Source organism: Acomys minous (assembly GCF_964271855.1).
Source record: "Acomys minous genome assembly, chromosome: 11".
Classification (NCBI taxonomy): Eukaryota; Metazoa; Chordata; class Mammalia; order Rodentia; family Muridae; genus Acomys; species Acomys minous.
The window spans coordinates 61,915,863-61,928,928 of NC_140492.1; the positions used below are offsets into that span (position 1 = coordinate 61,915,863).

Below are 13,066 nucleotides of genomic sequence, written 5' to 3' on the forward strand. Positions count from 1 at the left end.
AAGCCTCCACAAAGACAGGTGCCATCCAAAGCACAGCGCTCTAGTGTACAGTTAAACATGAGACTCCATGAATAGATGAAGGAAAATCACACATAAAAAATATACTAGTTGTTTCATTTCATCCAGATTGCCCCTTCTTATGTTTTCTCTAAAGAGACCCAAGATGATAAGTATGTCTCTTGGCTTATAAAAATGAGTCTTAATTATTAGATGTTATTTAAATAGAGTCACTGCTGTTGGCAAATCTTAAACCAGAAAGGCAGCTACTCACTACATTGTACAGGACTGACTTTTAAATAATGATTTCTATCATTAAGCCTGAGATCCATTGGCTTATACCACCAGAAATATCTATAGGAAAACATTTTATATTGATTTCCAGATTCAAAGAAACAAAGAAAGGGTTTTGTGGACTCATTAGAGACATGGGAAATCTCCATTTTTTTTACTTTGTATCTAGTCTAGTAAAGTGAAAATATAAGCATTAAAATATTTTTTTTAGTTTTTATTTATTTATTGTATATAAGTAGTTTATCTGCAGAAGAGAACATTAGATCACATTATAGATGGTGTGAGCCACCATGCGGTTGCTGGGAATTGAACTCAGGACCTTTGGAAGAGCAGTCAGTGCTCTTAACCACTGAGCCCATTCTCCAGCCCAGCATTAAAATATTTAGATGATATAAGAACAAATACTTTCGCCCACCCTACCCCACAGTAGTGTATCTCTAAATTCAGATAAGAATCATTCAAAAAATAGCAATCTCTACATAAATGAATTAACCTGGTATTCACTTGGTTTCTCCTTTATTTCCTATTTCTCAATTAGCTTCTGTAGATACAGAAATTGCTTCTGGAGATAAGGGTGTGTCACTAAGCTTTCCAACTTTTGCTTTGCTGGGTCAACATCCCCAAAGAAGTAGTCCCTGGGGCTGAGGATGCTGCTCAGTGTCACAGTGCTCACTTGCCCCCATGTGTGATGCCTTGGGCTCAGCCCCTAGCAGCTCACAAGGAAAGAGGCGCTGCATGTCTTACTGACTAGAGTTACCTGAGTATGTAGAAGTTCTTCTTGAAGTTGGTCAATCTTTTCTTTGTCTGACACCTAAATATTAAACAAACACACAAACAAACATTTATTTAGCAAGTAGGTTTAGGGTTACATAAAATATACAATATGCTAAAGTTTTAAAGCAGCACAAACAGTATATGTGTATTTAAAATAAGATTTAAATCATGTGAATATTTAAGATATTCATCAATCAAAACAGTCCATCAAAGTCTTATGAAAAGAAGCATCAAGGAGGCATTGTCCTGTTACTATTCCAGTCACCTGCTATGACAGACTTGTTGGACACAGCGGAGATGAACGCTTGGGCTTCCTCCGCTGCCTTGTACTAAGGCACAGGACCCTAATGTTTGGAGCACTGCATGTCTCCGGAAATGAACATGGGAAAACCAGATACACTCACTGTATACAGCTACTGAAAAAGCTCACTGGTTACAGTGTATCTTCTAAAGAACAGCACCCAGCTTCCTCACTATCAGTAGAGACGTGTATAACAAGCACAGAGATCAACTGGCATCCCCAGAGTTACATGGAGCCAGAGGCTGGTTTTTACAATCACTTCTAATGCAACATCTATTACCTCTCAATAGAGCAGACTATCTTAGAAAGGAAACCACGTTAAGCAATTAAAACTGATTTGAACATAAAAGACAAAATTGATGGGTATTGTGCAAACTACTTCAAATTGTTATCAATAGTTCTAAGACAAACTATTGTAAAACTTCCAAATTTCATTATATAATAGAGTTTAAAGTAGTCACAATACAATTATAAGCAGAAAATAAAGCAAAAACAATGTCACTTATGATAAATTCACACAAGTGTGCACTGGTTTCTTGACAGAACACAGAGTTGTCTTCCTCAGATTTTAAATGATTTATTTTACTTAGGTAGACATTAATAAATCTTGTCCATGCTACAAAATGTTATTTTTAGATCTTTAACTCTTAATTCTGAACAATGTATATTTTCATAGATGATAATACTTCTTACAAGTGACAGGTACATTTTTCTCCTTAAATGTTTATGTTTGAAAATCTTCTAAAATCATTTTGCAGTGAAATTTTGTAATGCAAACTTTTTTTTAGCCTTGAGTGCTAAGAAGAGACTTGTAGATACAATTTATCTTTTCATTTTGACTATGTGTGCTCAGGTAGACTGGACAAGAAGTATTAAGTCTCTTAAACTGAGGAGCCAGGCAAGTCAAAGAGCCCACAACCCAAAGAACAAAACCTAAAAGACCAAGGAAGAAGCCAACTACTCCAACGTAAGATCACAGGGCATGCCATCATTCTGTTATAGTAAGATCCTAAGAATTATGATGCAGATTAAATTGCTGGCTCATCTTAAAAGTACTGTGATTTGCTTTCTTCCACTAAATATTCATCCAGCTGTAGCAAATTTACCATGTGATACCTAAACACCACTACTTTCAACTCTTTTTGCTTTACTTTGTTCCTCTTGAGGCAGGGTCTTACTATGTAGACCAGGCTGCCTTAAACTCACAGATTGGCCTGCTTCTGTCTCCCCAGTGCTGGACTTTGAGGTGCTCATCACTATGATCAGCTTTGTTTTGGTTTTAGTTTTAAATGTAAATTGTGTGATTTCCTGCAGTATATCCCAAATTACTGTAAAATATTCAACACTACTCAGCATGTGGAACAACAATTAAGAAACTAATATAATTAAATTAAAAAGTTAAAATGTTAATACAAGCCCAGGGCTATAAAAGGTTAACTTAGTAGTTGGGTTAAAAAAATTACGTAAGAAGTCAAAACAATTAATTATAATATTACAAAAGGGCAAATTTCTTAGCCACTTCATTTAATAAGGATCAAAATTAATGTTTTTTAGAAACTTATTTATATTATGTGTGTGTGTTTGTTCTATTTGCATGTATGCCCGCATGACATAAGAGGGCATCAGAAAAAGGCCATCTGATGCCATTATAGATGGTTGTGAACCACCAAGCAGTCACTAGGAATTAAACTCAGGACCTCTGGAAGAGCAGCCAGTGATCTTAACCACTGAGCCATCTCTCCAGCCTCAAAATTAATGTTTTAAGGAAGGTGGTAGAGTAAAAACTGATATCTTACTTTTTTCCTAAAATCTAGGATGAAGACTTTTAGTTTATAAAACTAAATATTAATGATTGGTAAGAAGATAACTTTTACATGTTTTCTTAGAGACTACCACGAGCTAGTTCTAATGTGCCACTGTAGTTTTTTTCAAATGTGCAGGTGCCTGTGTGGTATCTGTGCACATGTGTACATGCATGTGGAAGCCAAAAGGCTAGCTTGGTGAAACTACACACCTCCTTAGGGACAGAGTTTCTCACTGCTCTAGAGCTCTCCAATTAGACTAGGCCTGCTGGCCAGCGAGGCCCAGGGAGCCCACCTCCGCCTCCCCAGAACTGGGATTCAAGAGCATGCCACCATCCCTGACAGGCTTCCATGGGTTCTGGGGATCGAACTCAGGGCCTCGTGCTTGAGAGGGCTACATTCCCCAGCCACCTCTTTAGACAGCTTAGGTATATTTTCTTCCAATGGCTTTACTGGTAAAGCTTGGCTGCATACAACATGAGACTCAAGCTCTCTTGTGAAATATATTTAGTTTTATTGTGAAATTAATTTTAAAGTCACCCTGATTGGAATTAAACCAATGGCATTGAACCAGAATGTCTCTACAATTCCAAGGCTGTGAACCTGATGGAGAAAAGGCGGGACCTTGTGCACAAATGAGTTCGTGCATAGAAGAGAAAACCTAGCTCCTCATGAGAACAACACTAACTCTAGAACTTAATTCTTTCTAGTAAGTCACTGTGGCTGTTCTGAAGATCTCTAGAAAATTATATGTGGAAATCATAGATTGAATGCCTCTGGCTATCTCTTTTGCTCAGAAAATATAGCAAAAATTTTACTTACTTCTAACAAAATATTAAGAAACGAGACATAGTTGGATTTTCAAGAACAGAAAAACAATTATTTAAAGGTCTTAAAAGTGCCTATGGTTTATTATAGGCCTCATGTAAACCTCAAATGCCTGGAATGATTAAAAAAGAAAGAAAGAAAGAAAGAAAGAAAGAAAGAAAGAAAGAAAGAACCAACCAACCAACCAACCAAACAAACAAAAACTCAGAAATAGAGATTTTGACCATAATGGTGAGAGCTGACATAATCTCTGCACTAACTTTATGAAGCAGAGGAAGACAAAGAAAAACAAACAAAACAAAGCTGGTCAGGGCAGTAAGGAGAATGGAGTCATCATGGGATAGGTTAAATTATTTTTAAAGTCTTATTAACTTTCACAGAAGTCACCTACTCAGGGCAGGAGCAAGCCCAGGTTGGTGTTCCACTATGTGTTCCCTGACAAACAAACCAACAGAGGCACAATTCTGTCACTTCCATAAACTTCCAAAAATAGGAACAAAAGGGTTAAATAAATAACCAAGTAAATAGAACAGAAATGACATATCCTTAAGTCTGAAGACAGACTTTAAAGTAGGACTAAACTGAACATACATGGGCAGTACCTCAGAAAAATAAACCAGGATTTATTCTTTATATCCCTGGAATGGGCAGAATTAGGAGCATGTTGGTATAATTTTAAACTGCATCTTAGATCTTAAGATGGCAGAAAGATGGGCCTCACTTCAATCTACTCTTTATGAAAAAAGAACAAATTGTAACTGGCAGCACACTCCTGTTTCTAGGTAACAGGACGAACAGGCTGCTCCCACTTCTTTCTGTAACAAAGCTACGGCATGGATGGCTCAGTGGAGACACCTAACTTCTAAGAACGGTTAAATGATATACTCACAGTATATGTAATCAGAGCATGTTTAAAACGAATCCTTCCTCAAGTCAAGAAACTAAGCACAAAGATGAAATTACTTGCTTTCCTTTCCTACTTATTTGGTTGCACAGCCATGGAATTGAGAAGGCCAGGAAGTGACGTAAGCAAACATGGAATTACGATGAGCACTCAAACATTAACCACCACCAAGATCAGCCAGTAGCAGCACTGCACTAACCCTGTACCTGTAATATTCCTGGACTTAGATATAAGAGCAAACAAGAAACTAAGTATATGACTGATTCTTTTTCCTGAATAAGGTTTGTACAAAGTTTTAAAATTTCTCTGATCTTAATTAAAATAAAAAATTCTCTAATCTACGAGATGTGAGATAAGTAGCTTAAGACTAATCAATACCCTTGTTTTATTGTGATAAAAGTCTGTGCAGGATACAGGGACTGACCTTGCAGGCTTTTGACCTAATGGTTAAAAGAATATTTTTAAGGACTTCATGCAGCTTCAATATCCAATTATTTGAGTGACTCAATTGGACCAGATGAACACCATTCACAATTTCTCTCTAAATACAAAGCTCTCTCAGGGAACCTAGATTCTTAAACGTGAGCTTATGTTTTGGGCTGTGTCTACCATACCCACTTTAGGGGGTAATGATGTATCTTTTTCATTTACTTTGTTAAAAATAATTTCCCATGGCTGGAGGGCATCAAGAGCTTAGGGCAACATGGTCTTGGCAGAGAAGGCTGGTTAGTGTGCTGCTGCATCAGTAGCCCCTTAAACCACCCATCACCTTGCGCTTCTGTTGGGCATAGCTCGTGCTATACTGGCCAGCGGCTCTGCGTGCTTCCTCTTCGTGCTCTTGGATTTGCTGTTGTAAGAGAATGAGCTCACCAAGCAGACCCTGCCATGAGTTTACAATGAGGAGAGGAAAATTGGGGAGGAGAACAACGTTAAACCAAAGGGCACAACAGAAGAACAGATGCAAGACGGGGAGCAATGGAGAGTTGAAAACAAAAAACAGAAACTCGTGCACCCAGAGTGCCGTCCCATGGGTGGGCTCTGCACTGCATTCCCATTTTCCCCTCAGTAAAACTGGCTATCTCAGAAAACTATACCAGCGCGGCTTAAAAAGTGAAAGCGAGAGTGCAATAACTGCTGACTAACAGCCAGCCAATGTCAACACGGAGTAAAAGCAGACCAACAGGCATGCTCAAGGAAGGCAGCAAGTCGGGTACCTGGATTTCTTGGTAAAACCCTTTATAGAATTGCCAATGTGCACTAACGTATGCTGTTGACTTGATACATTACATAACCACTCTGACTGCATTTTCACTTTTTATAGCTGCTTTGACATAAAATAGAAATGGCCTCTGAGAAAGTAACTGAGCACATACCAACTACTTGACAATACAGTTATTATGAAAACTGAAAAGGAAAAGCTAGTTTGGACCTTACTACCTTTTTATCTCTACCATTGATTCTACTTAATCATTAAAGGTTAGGCTGGTACACTGTGATTACACTGTGTTCACATGGGGCACAAGACTAAGCCCACGTGGTCTTCTGTACAGGACTTCATAGCGTGGGAGATGCTGCCTACTGAGGTAAGGCGCGCGCTGCGCTGTAAACTGCTGGTCTGGGAAATGGCCAGCCTTGAAATAAATGGAGGAAAAGACAACTACGAATCAACAGTGACACCAGACTGATGGTTTCTCAACCAGAAAGACTAAGAACAGGGTCGCGTGTTAGAAAACAAAGGGCCCAGGCTTACCAAGTCATAAGACTAACAGCAAAAACCCTGATAATTATTAAAACAACCTAAACCAGGACTTTAAAGAGCTTCTGATTTTTAAAAAAATAATTGTGAAAAATACTACGGTTTGAAAAAAAATACTATGGTTTGTATTGTCTGAAAAATTTGTTAAAATAAAAATGCTAGTTAACAGTACATTCAAATTACAGTTTGTGGGTTTGCCCAGAGACTTACTTAATTTACCTTACATAACCTAAGAGCTTAGGTAACCAGAAAGGAGTTCACAAAAATAACACGGGGAGGGGTACGGAGCATTACAGGAAAATATTTTAAGTTATAGAAAGATTCATATAAAATTTGGGGTATGTTTCATTCTTAGTTTTGATACTGTGATTACTATCAATATCACACAATGAATAAAATGACTAATTTACAGCAAATCAAACGATGAAACATTTGTTTCCACATTTAATAGTGCAAAATGTACTCATACAAGTTGATCCTATTTTCAAGATATCTATCTGTCTATCTGTCTATCTATGTATCCATCCATCCATCCACCCATCCATCCATCCATCCATCCATCTACCTACCTATATACGTATATGTAGTTTTACGGTCATTGACACATTTATCAAAGTCACTGCCAGCTATCTTCGCCCCATACTTTTTGTCATTCCACACAATAAACAACACAAAGTAACTTCACAGTGTTATCCCATTTGTTCATTTCTCTTGATCATCATGCATTCCAACCACCCACGTGCTTAGATCACACAAGCAAGGCTTCCTACGTGAGCTTGCAGGTGTGTCGAATCCAAGGCACAGAAGCCACATATAGCACAACACAAAATCACAATCTTACTTGAAACATTCTATTTGTTTGACTCTTTAAAAAAAAAATCAATTGTGCAGTTTTCAATCGTGAACTCTGTAGATGACAACACAAGGTCGGACACACCTTGTAGCATATCTGCTAATATTTTTATACCCCTGATACTCTAGCTTATAAAAAGTCAGGTAATTTTGACTTAGCTTAATTGCCCCATCCTGAATCACTGCTTGTATCTAACATGGCTGTAGTTAATGTGATAATACCCATTAGACTACCAGAAAATCCTCTCTTTCTAGCGACACCTCACTTTCCTTCCAAGTCTGTTACTGAAGCACTGTTATCTGAAGATAGGTGAAATTAACTGTTACCTCCTAAAAAAAAAGTAGGAGAAAACAAGAATTAGACACAAACACTATCAACACTATGCTATGCATCTTAAGATCACCTTTCCCCACCTTAACGCAGCAAATAATAAGCTGCATAGCTTCCAGTCTCTGAGCATGCAGAACAGCAAAGAGACAGATGGGCCAGATGGGTCTCTAAGGCCTCGGCTTCCAGCAAGCCTCCTGTCTCAGCCTGCTGAGTGGCTGGTACCACAGATATGCACCATTTTGTTTATTATAGCATCTTAAATAAGGCCTGGTGTACCTGAGATATATTACTGCCCAAGTAGAGCCGGGTCTGGCACACATTGCTGCACACAGCTGATTTTTACCTATCACTCACCTGTAGTTAAAGATAATTTTAAAGCTCTTTAGAAGGTACATGGCCATCCTACAAACCATTTCCCATTTTTCACAATCTCCAAACGACTTCATAACAAAGCAAGGAGAAGAAACCAATCAAACGTTAAAACACAACAACTCACACAAAGTGATGACCATTGTAATTGGCCCCTTAACTTTTAACATTTATGTAAGATTTACCCCTCACAACCTTTCAAGGGGGGCTCCTTTTCCAGAGGAAATGAGGAACTCAGAGGAGCTAAGCAATTTGTTGAAAGCTACAGTTTCGAAACCAGGAAAAACAGCCTGTGATCTCCAGCATCTGCATCAGTGCCACCCAGTAATACTGCACAGCTCTGTTCAAGGCGCCTTTGACCCCATCTTATCACCTCACATTTCAAAGAGCACAGTGGCAGGTGTGTCTTGATTCCTACAGAAGAGCTGGCAACCTAGATGGGGGGTGGAGGGGAGGCTGAACAGCTTATAGAGACATCATGGTCTGCAAACCTGAATAAAACATTTACTATCAGGCCCTGTAAGATAACATCTGCCAAACTACATTTTGGTTTAATAAAAAGAACTTTATGCAATATTCCTAAGCACTTCTTTCCAAACTTTGAATAATTTTGCTATTCGTTTAGCTAAAAATAATTTGTTAACTTATATATAGCTGCTCAAGATATTTATGAATATAAATTTTATTATTGGTTATCAAAATGAAGTATCTTTCTGGATGCCAATTTTGTTACTGGTTGTCAAAATGAGATGTTTTCCCACCTTGGATTATTTAATTTTCTCTAATCAAAACCAGCACACTACTTGGATATTTTACTACCTGGATATTTTCTACAAATAGTTTTAAGAGATAAACAAGATGGCTATCAATAATTATCAATATTACGATTTCCATTAAATCTTTTTGTTTCTTAGCATCTACTGATAACAGTATAGGTATTGATACATGTTCATAGTATTTCTTGAATCAAAAAATCTAGAAGAGGCAGAGTACTTCTTCCAGACAATGCAGTAAAGCTGCCTGCTTGGCCCCTCCATCTTCTTGCCTCTGATCACTGATGACTGATCACTCCACTTCTTCTGATCTACTAACTGTCCATGAGCTGTGACTCTTGCTAAGAATCTCTCTGATCTATGCGTGTAGCTGGTAGCTGTGCAGGAAGCAAGAGTTCCTCAAACCTGTGACTGTTACAAATCTTGGGTCCACTCACTCACTAAACAGGCTCACATCTCCAGTTCCTAATTTGGCTTCCAGAGGTTTTAACTTCTCTAGATCTCAAGGATTTTTACAAAATTTACATATATTTCCTCCAGTGAATAAAATTTTAAACTTTTTCCCAAATTGTAAACTTTTGGCTAATATAACCACATATTATAAAGTAGTATTACTATAAGCCAATCATCCCTCAGTAAAGCAATCCAGGCTGCAAGTGAACTTACTATGCTTTTCAATGTTTGCTAATGAGGATACATACGATGAGCACTGTAAACAGTGTCCACGCTCTAACAGAGGTACATGCAGGTAGAAGCAAAAAACGATGATTCTTTATACTGTGCAGTGTGATCTGCCTTCCATGCTTTCTGAAGGTCTCCATTAATTCCTCCCCCCCTCAACTCCACCCCCCAAGTCTGGTGAGCTCAAGATGAAGCACAAGTCACCAGCTCATCGTGGGCTCAGTCTGACTCGGGCCCCGCTACCTGACAGCCGTGCTCCCTCAACTCCCTTGCCTCTCACTTGGCTTTGAGCAGTCCTAGCAAGTCCTTTACTGCCAAGACTTTTCTGGGTGTGTTCTCCTATTAGAGAGGACAGATCTTTACCTCAGTTTTAGTTGTAGAAATGTACTCCAATTATTATTTTTAGAAATTGATTTCCATTTCATTTTTTATTTTTAGTAGGGAAGTCTTACCAGAAACCACAACTAAGAACCTGACAACCATTAAATTGAAGCATGGTTGTTCCGAAGCCTGAAAACGACTTAGGCTAAAATCAGGCATATTCAGGCTGGTATGGGTGTTGCTCAGAATGATTTGAATAAGTGCATATTAAGATCCAATTAAAAGGTAACCAGAAAACTGTGGTTGTCATCTGAGTACTTCTGATGATCACTCAGTTCTTTAGACCTGCTATCCAAAGGGGCTGCTGCTCTTCTAGAGGGTACAGCCTTCATTCCCAGCACCTGTGTGGTAGCTCACAACTGACTTTAACTCCAGTCCCAGGGGGTCTAACACCAGGCATACACGTGGTGCACAGGCAACACCCCCCCAAATAAATGAATGAATGAATGAATAGAAACTAATTTCTGAATGATCTCAAAAAGGGCACCACCATGCTCAACTCTCTCCTTGCATGATATACGAATATCCCTCCGTAGGCAAGGCTCATCGGATCACACACACTCAGCTATGCTTGTCTACAAGATTATCCTCAAGTGTCACAGGCAGGAGTCAAACCTTAGAACCCAGACTGCACCGAGGAAACTGAACACGTTCTGCTGCAGCTGGACACGCTGCCACTACATTAGCATTTTCTATGATTTGACTTAAACTGTAACAAAAGCAGCATAGGTACAATTCTAGATTTAATAGTTATAATAAATCACTGGAAAAATAAGTGGTAAGCTTAAGCAATTTAATAAATATTTTAAAATTATGTGTTTTACCTAAAAGGTAAAAAGAAAGAAAATTTGAATTTATATTTAAAATTTGAAATAATAACAACAAAAATCCAAGTTGAAAGAAAGGGAAAAAAATGAAATAGGGAAATTATTTCTTTTTGCTCTTCAACACCAGAAAAAGTATTTCTTTCCCATGATGCTTTAAAACTCAGTATAAACTATAGAGTTCACATTTAACTCACAGATTTACTTATCTAGACATTAGTTTTACAAAACTTTACATATAATTATTTCTTTTTTTCAGTTCAAAAAGATGACAAACGTAAAAACTAAGACTGTTATAGAGGAACATATGACTAGAAACGCAGAGTAACTCAGCGCTTCTCTGGGTTTCATATGCACCCGCCCCATCGTGTTCACGTGGATTTGTTTGGAAAGGGGTTAAAACTGATGCACCCCTCATCGGACTCATCCATATACAGCCTTGTAGGTTCTCAATATCTAAGAAGTGACCTATGCACTAATAACTCACTTTCTATTCTCTCCTCTCTTCCCTGAGCTAAAGGAAGTCTCCAGAAGAGAGAGCACGTACCGTGCATACATCTGGTATGCCCTGTGCCCTGTGCCCTCTTGGAATATGTACATATGTTGGTCTGTGAAGTCCCAAGAAAGAGAAGACTGTATCAACTGTCTACACCAGCTTTCCTCGCGTACAGTTTATAACAAACCCTTGAATAGTTACTTCACAGAGCATCCAAGGGGATGGGTGCCTCTTCTCTTTATTTAAAAAAATAAAGGAAAACTTCAGTTTTCAGGACTCCCTATGAGACGAGTTCTGTTTTAGACTTACCTTCCTATAATGCTTGTCACTTTCGGATCCATGGTCTTTTGCTCTAAAGGCTGTTTCTCCAGGGGAACCTTAAAGATAAAAATACAGTTCTTTAAATTCTCTAGTCAACAGCCCAAGCTAAACTCCAAATGACATCTAAACAATTAAAAAGTTAGTGGGGCGTGGGGAGGCTGAGGATATAGCCCAGTGGCAGAGTGCTTGCCTCGGATGCATTCGACTCCCAGCATTGCAAAGTGAAAACCAAAACCAAAGCCAATCCCAGACAGGCGGGTGCCTCCCCACCTGCCACGCCAGCACTTATACTCAGGACACCAAGGCTGCACCAAACAGTTAGATCACGGCTCAAAATAAGCCAAACTAATGTCAAAGAATACATTTTTATTTTTAAGAATATTACTGGCAATCAATGACAATAAATTTCAGATTAATCCATTTTTAAAATGTAAGTGAAAATTATGACAAAATGAGACAATCTTTAATATGGATTGTTTTCCGCGGGAGTACTTAGAGTTCAGCCAAGTACTACTGCCATCAGACAATGGGTATAAGATAAAGCAAATTTTAAATGTCATTATGACAGGGCAGATGAGACAAGCTAAAATTACTTTTCATTTCAATTATCAAAAATATATTTTTTTATTATTTCCATCAAAGGATATATAAGTTTGCCTAACATACTTCTGGGTTTAAAGATCAGCATATATAAGCAGGATTGTAAATTTGGTCTGCAATTTCATTTGCAACTAGATTATTAAAAGCATTAAAAAGGCATGTTAAGGTCAGCAAAAACGTCTGGTTACACACCTAACAAGAGAAGTGGGCCAGAAGCTTCTATGAGTTCACTAATCAATTTGGGACCTGTGGAAAATCAGCAAAAGGGGAAATGAAAATTTAATAAGAATAAACAAGGATGTCTGAAATCTCAGACGTATATCATACTAGGGTAATAATTGGGCAAATATGCCAGGATAAATCTTTATGAATTATACTTTGTATGGCCTATAATAATTAAATTTTATTTGAAATTAACAATAATGGATTCAAGCAGTTATGAAAAGCAAATGCATAGGTAGTCTCATCTACTTGTCAAGAAGTACTTAAATAGTTTCTTACTCACCAACTAAAAGCTAAAACTAAAAACATTTTCTTAATGATTTTCACTTGATTAGGCTATTGTGCAATATTCAAAGCATTGTGCAAACTTTATCTTGTGTTTGCATTTGTTTTCAATTAAAAGATGGGAACAAGTAAGACCTTTTCCCTGGGAGGTTCCTAAATCTTCAAGTTAAATGAGAAGCCCCTCCCCCTTATGTGCAGTGAATAACTTGAGAAGCCCCTCCCCCTTACCTGCAGTGAATAACTTGAGAAGGCCCGCCCCCTTATGTGCAGTGAAT

At 38.1% G+C, this 13,066-nt stretch overlaps 1 protein-coding gene across 4 annotated transcripts in view; it reads right to left on the reverse strand.

Annotated features, from left to right (window-relative positions):
- The window catches only part of OPA1 (OPA1 mitochondrial dynamin like GTPase), a 74,762-nt gene that overhangs the window by 53,381 nt on the left and 8,315 nt on the right, over positions 1-13,066 (reverse strand). The window contains exons 5-8 of one of the 4 annotated variants that reach the window (XM_084802638.1): positions 12,477-12,530; positions 11,673-11,740; positions 5,670-5,780; positions 1,049-1,102 (exon numbers count right to left, since the gene is read on the reverse strand). In XM_084802638.1, coding sequence (XP_084658764.1) covers positions 1,049-1,102; positions 5,670-5,780; positions 11,673-11,740; positions 12,477-12,530 — 287 coding nt within the window. The remainder of the gene's footprint in view (positions 1-1,048; positions 1,103-5,669; positions 5,781-11,672; positions 11,741-12,476; positions 12,531-13,066) is intronic. The other 3 variants (XM_084802639.1, XM_084802640.1, XM_084802641.1) reach the window with 3 other exon arrangements.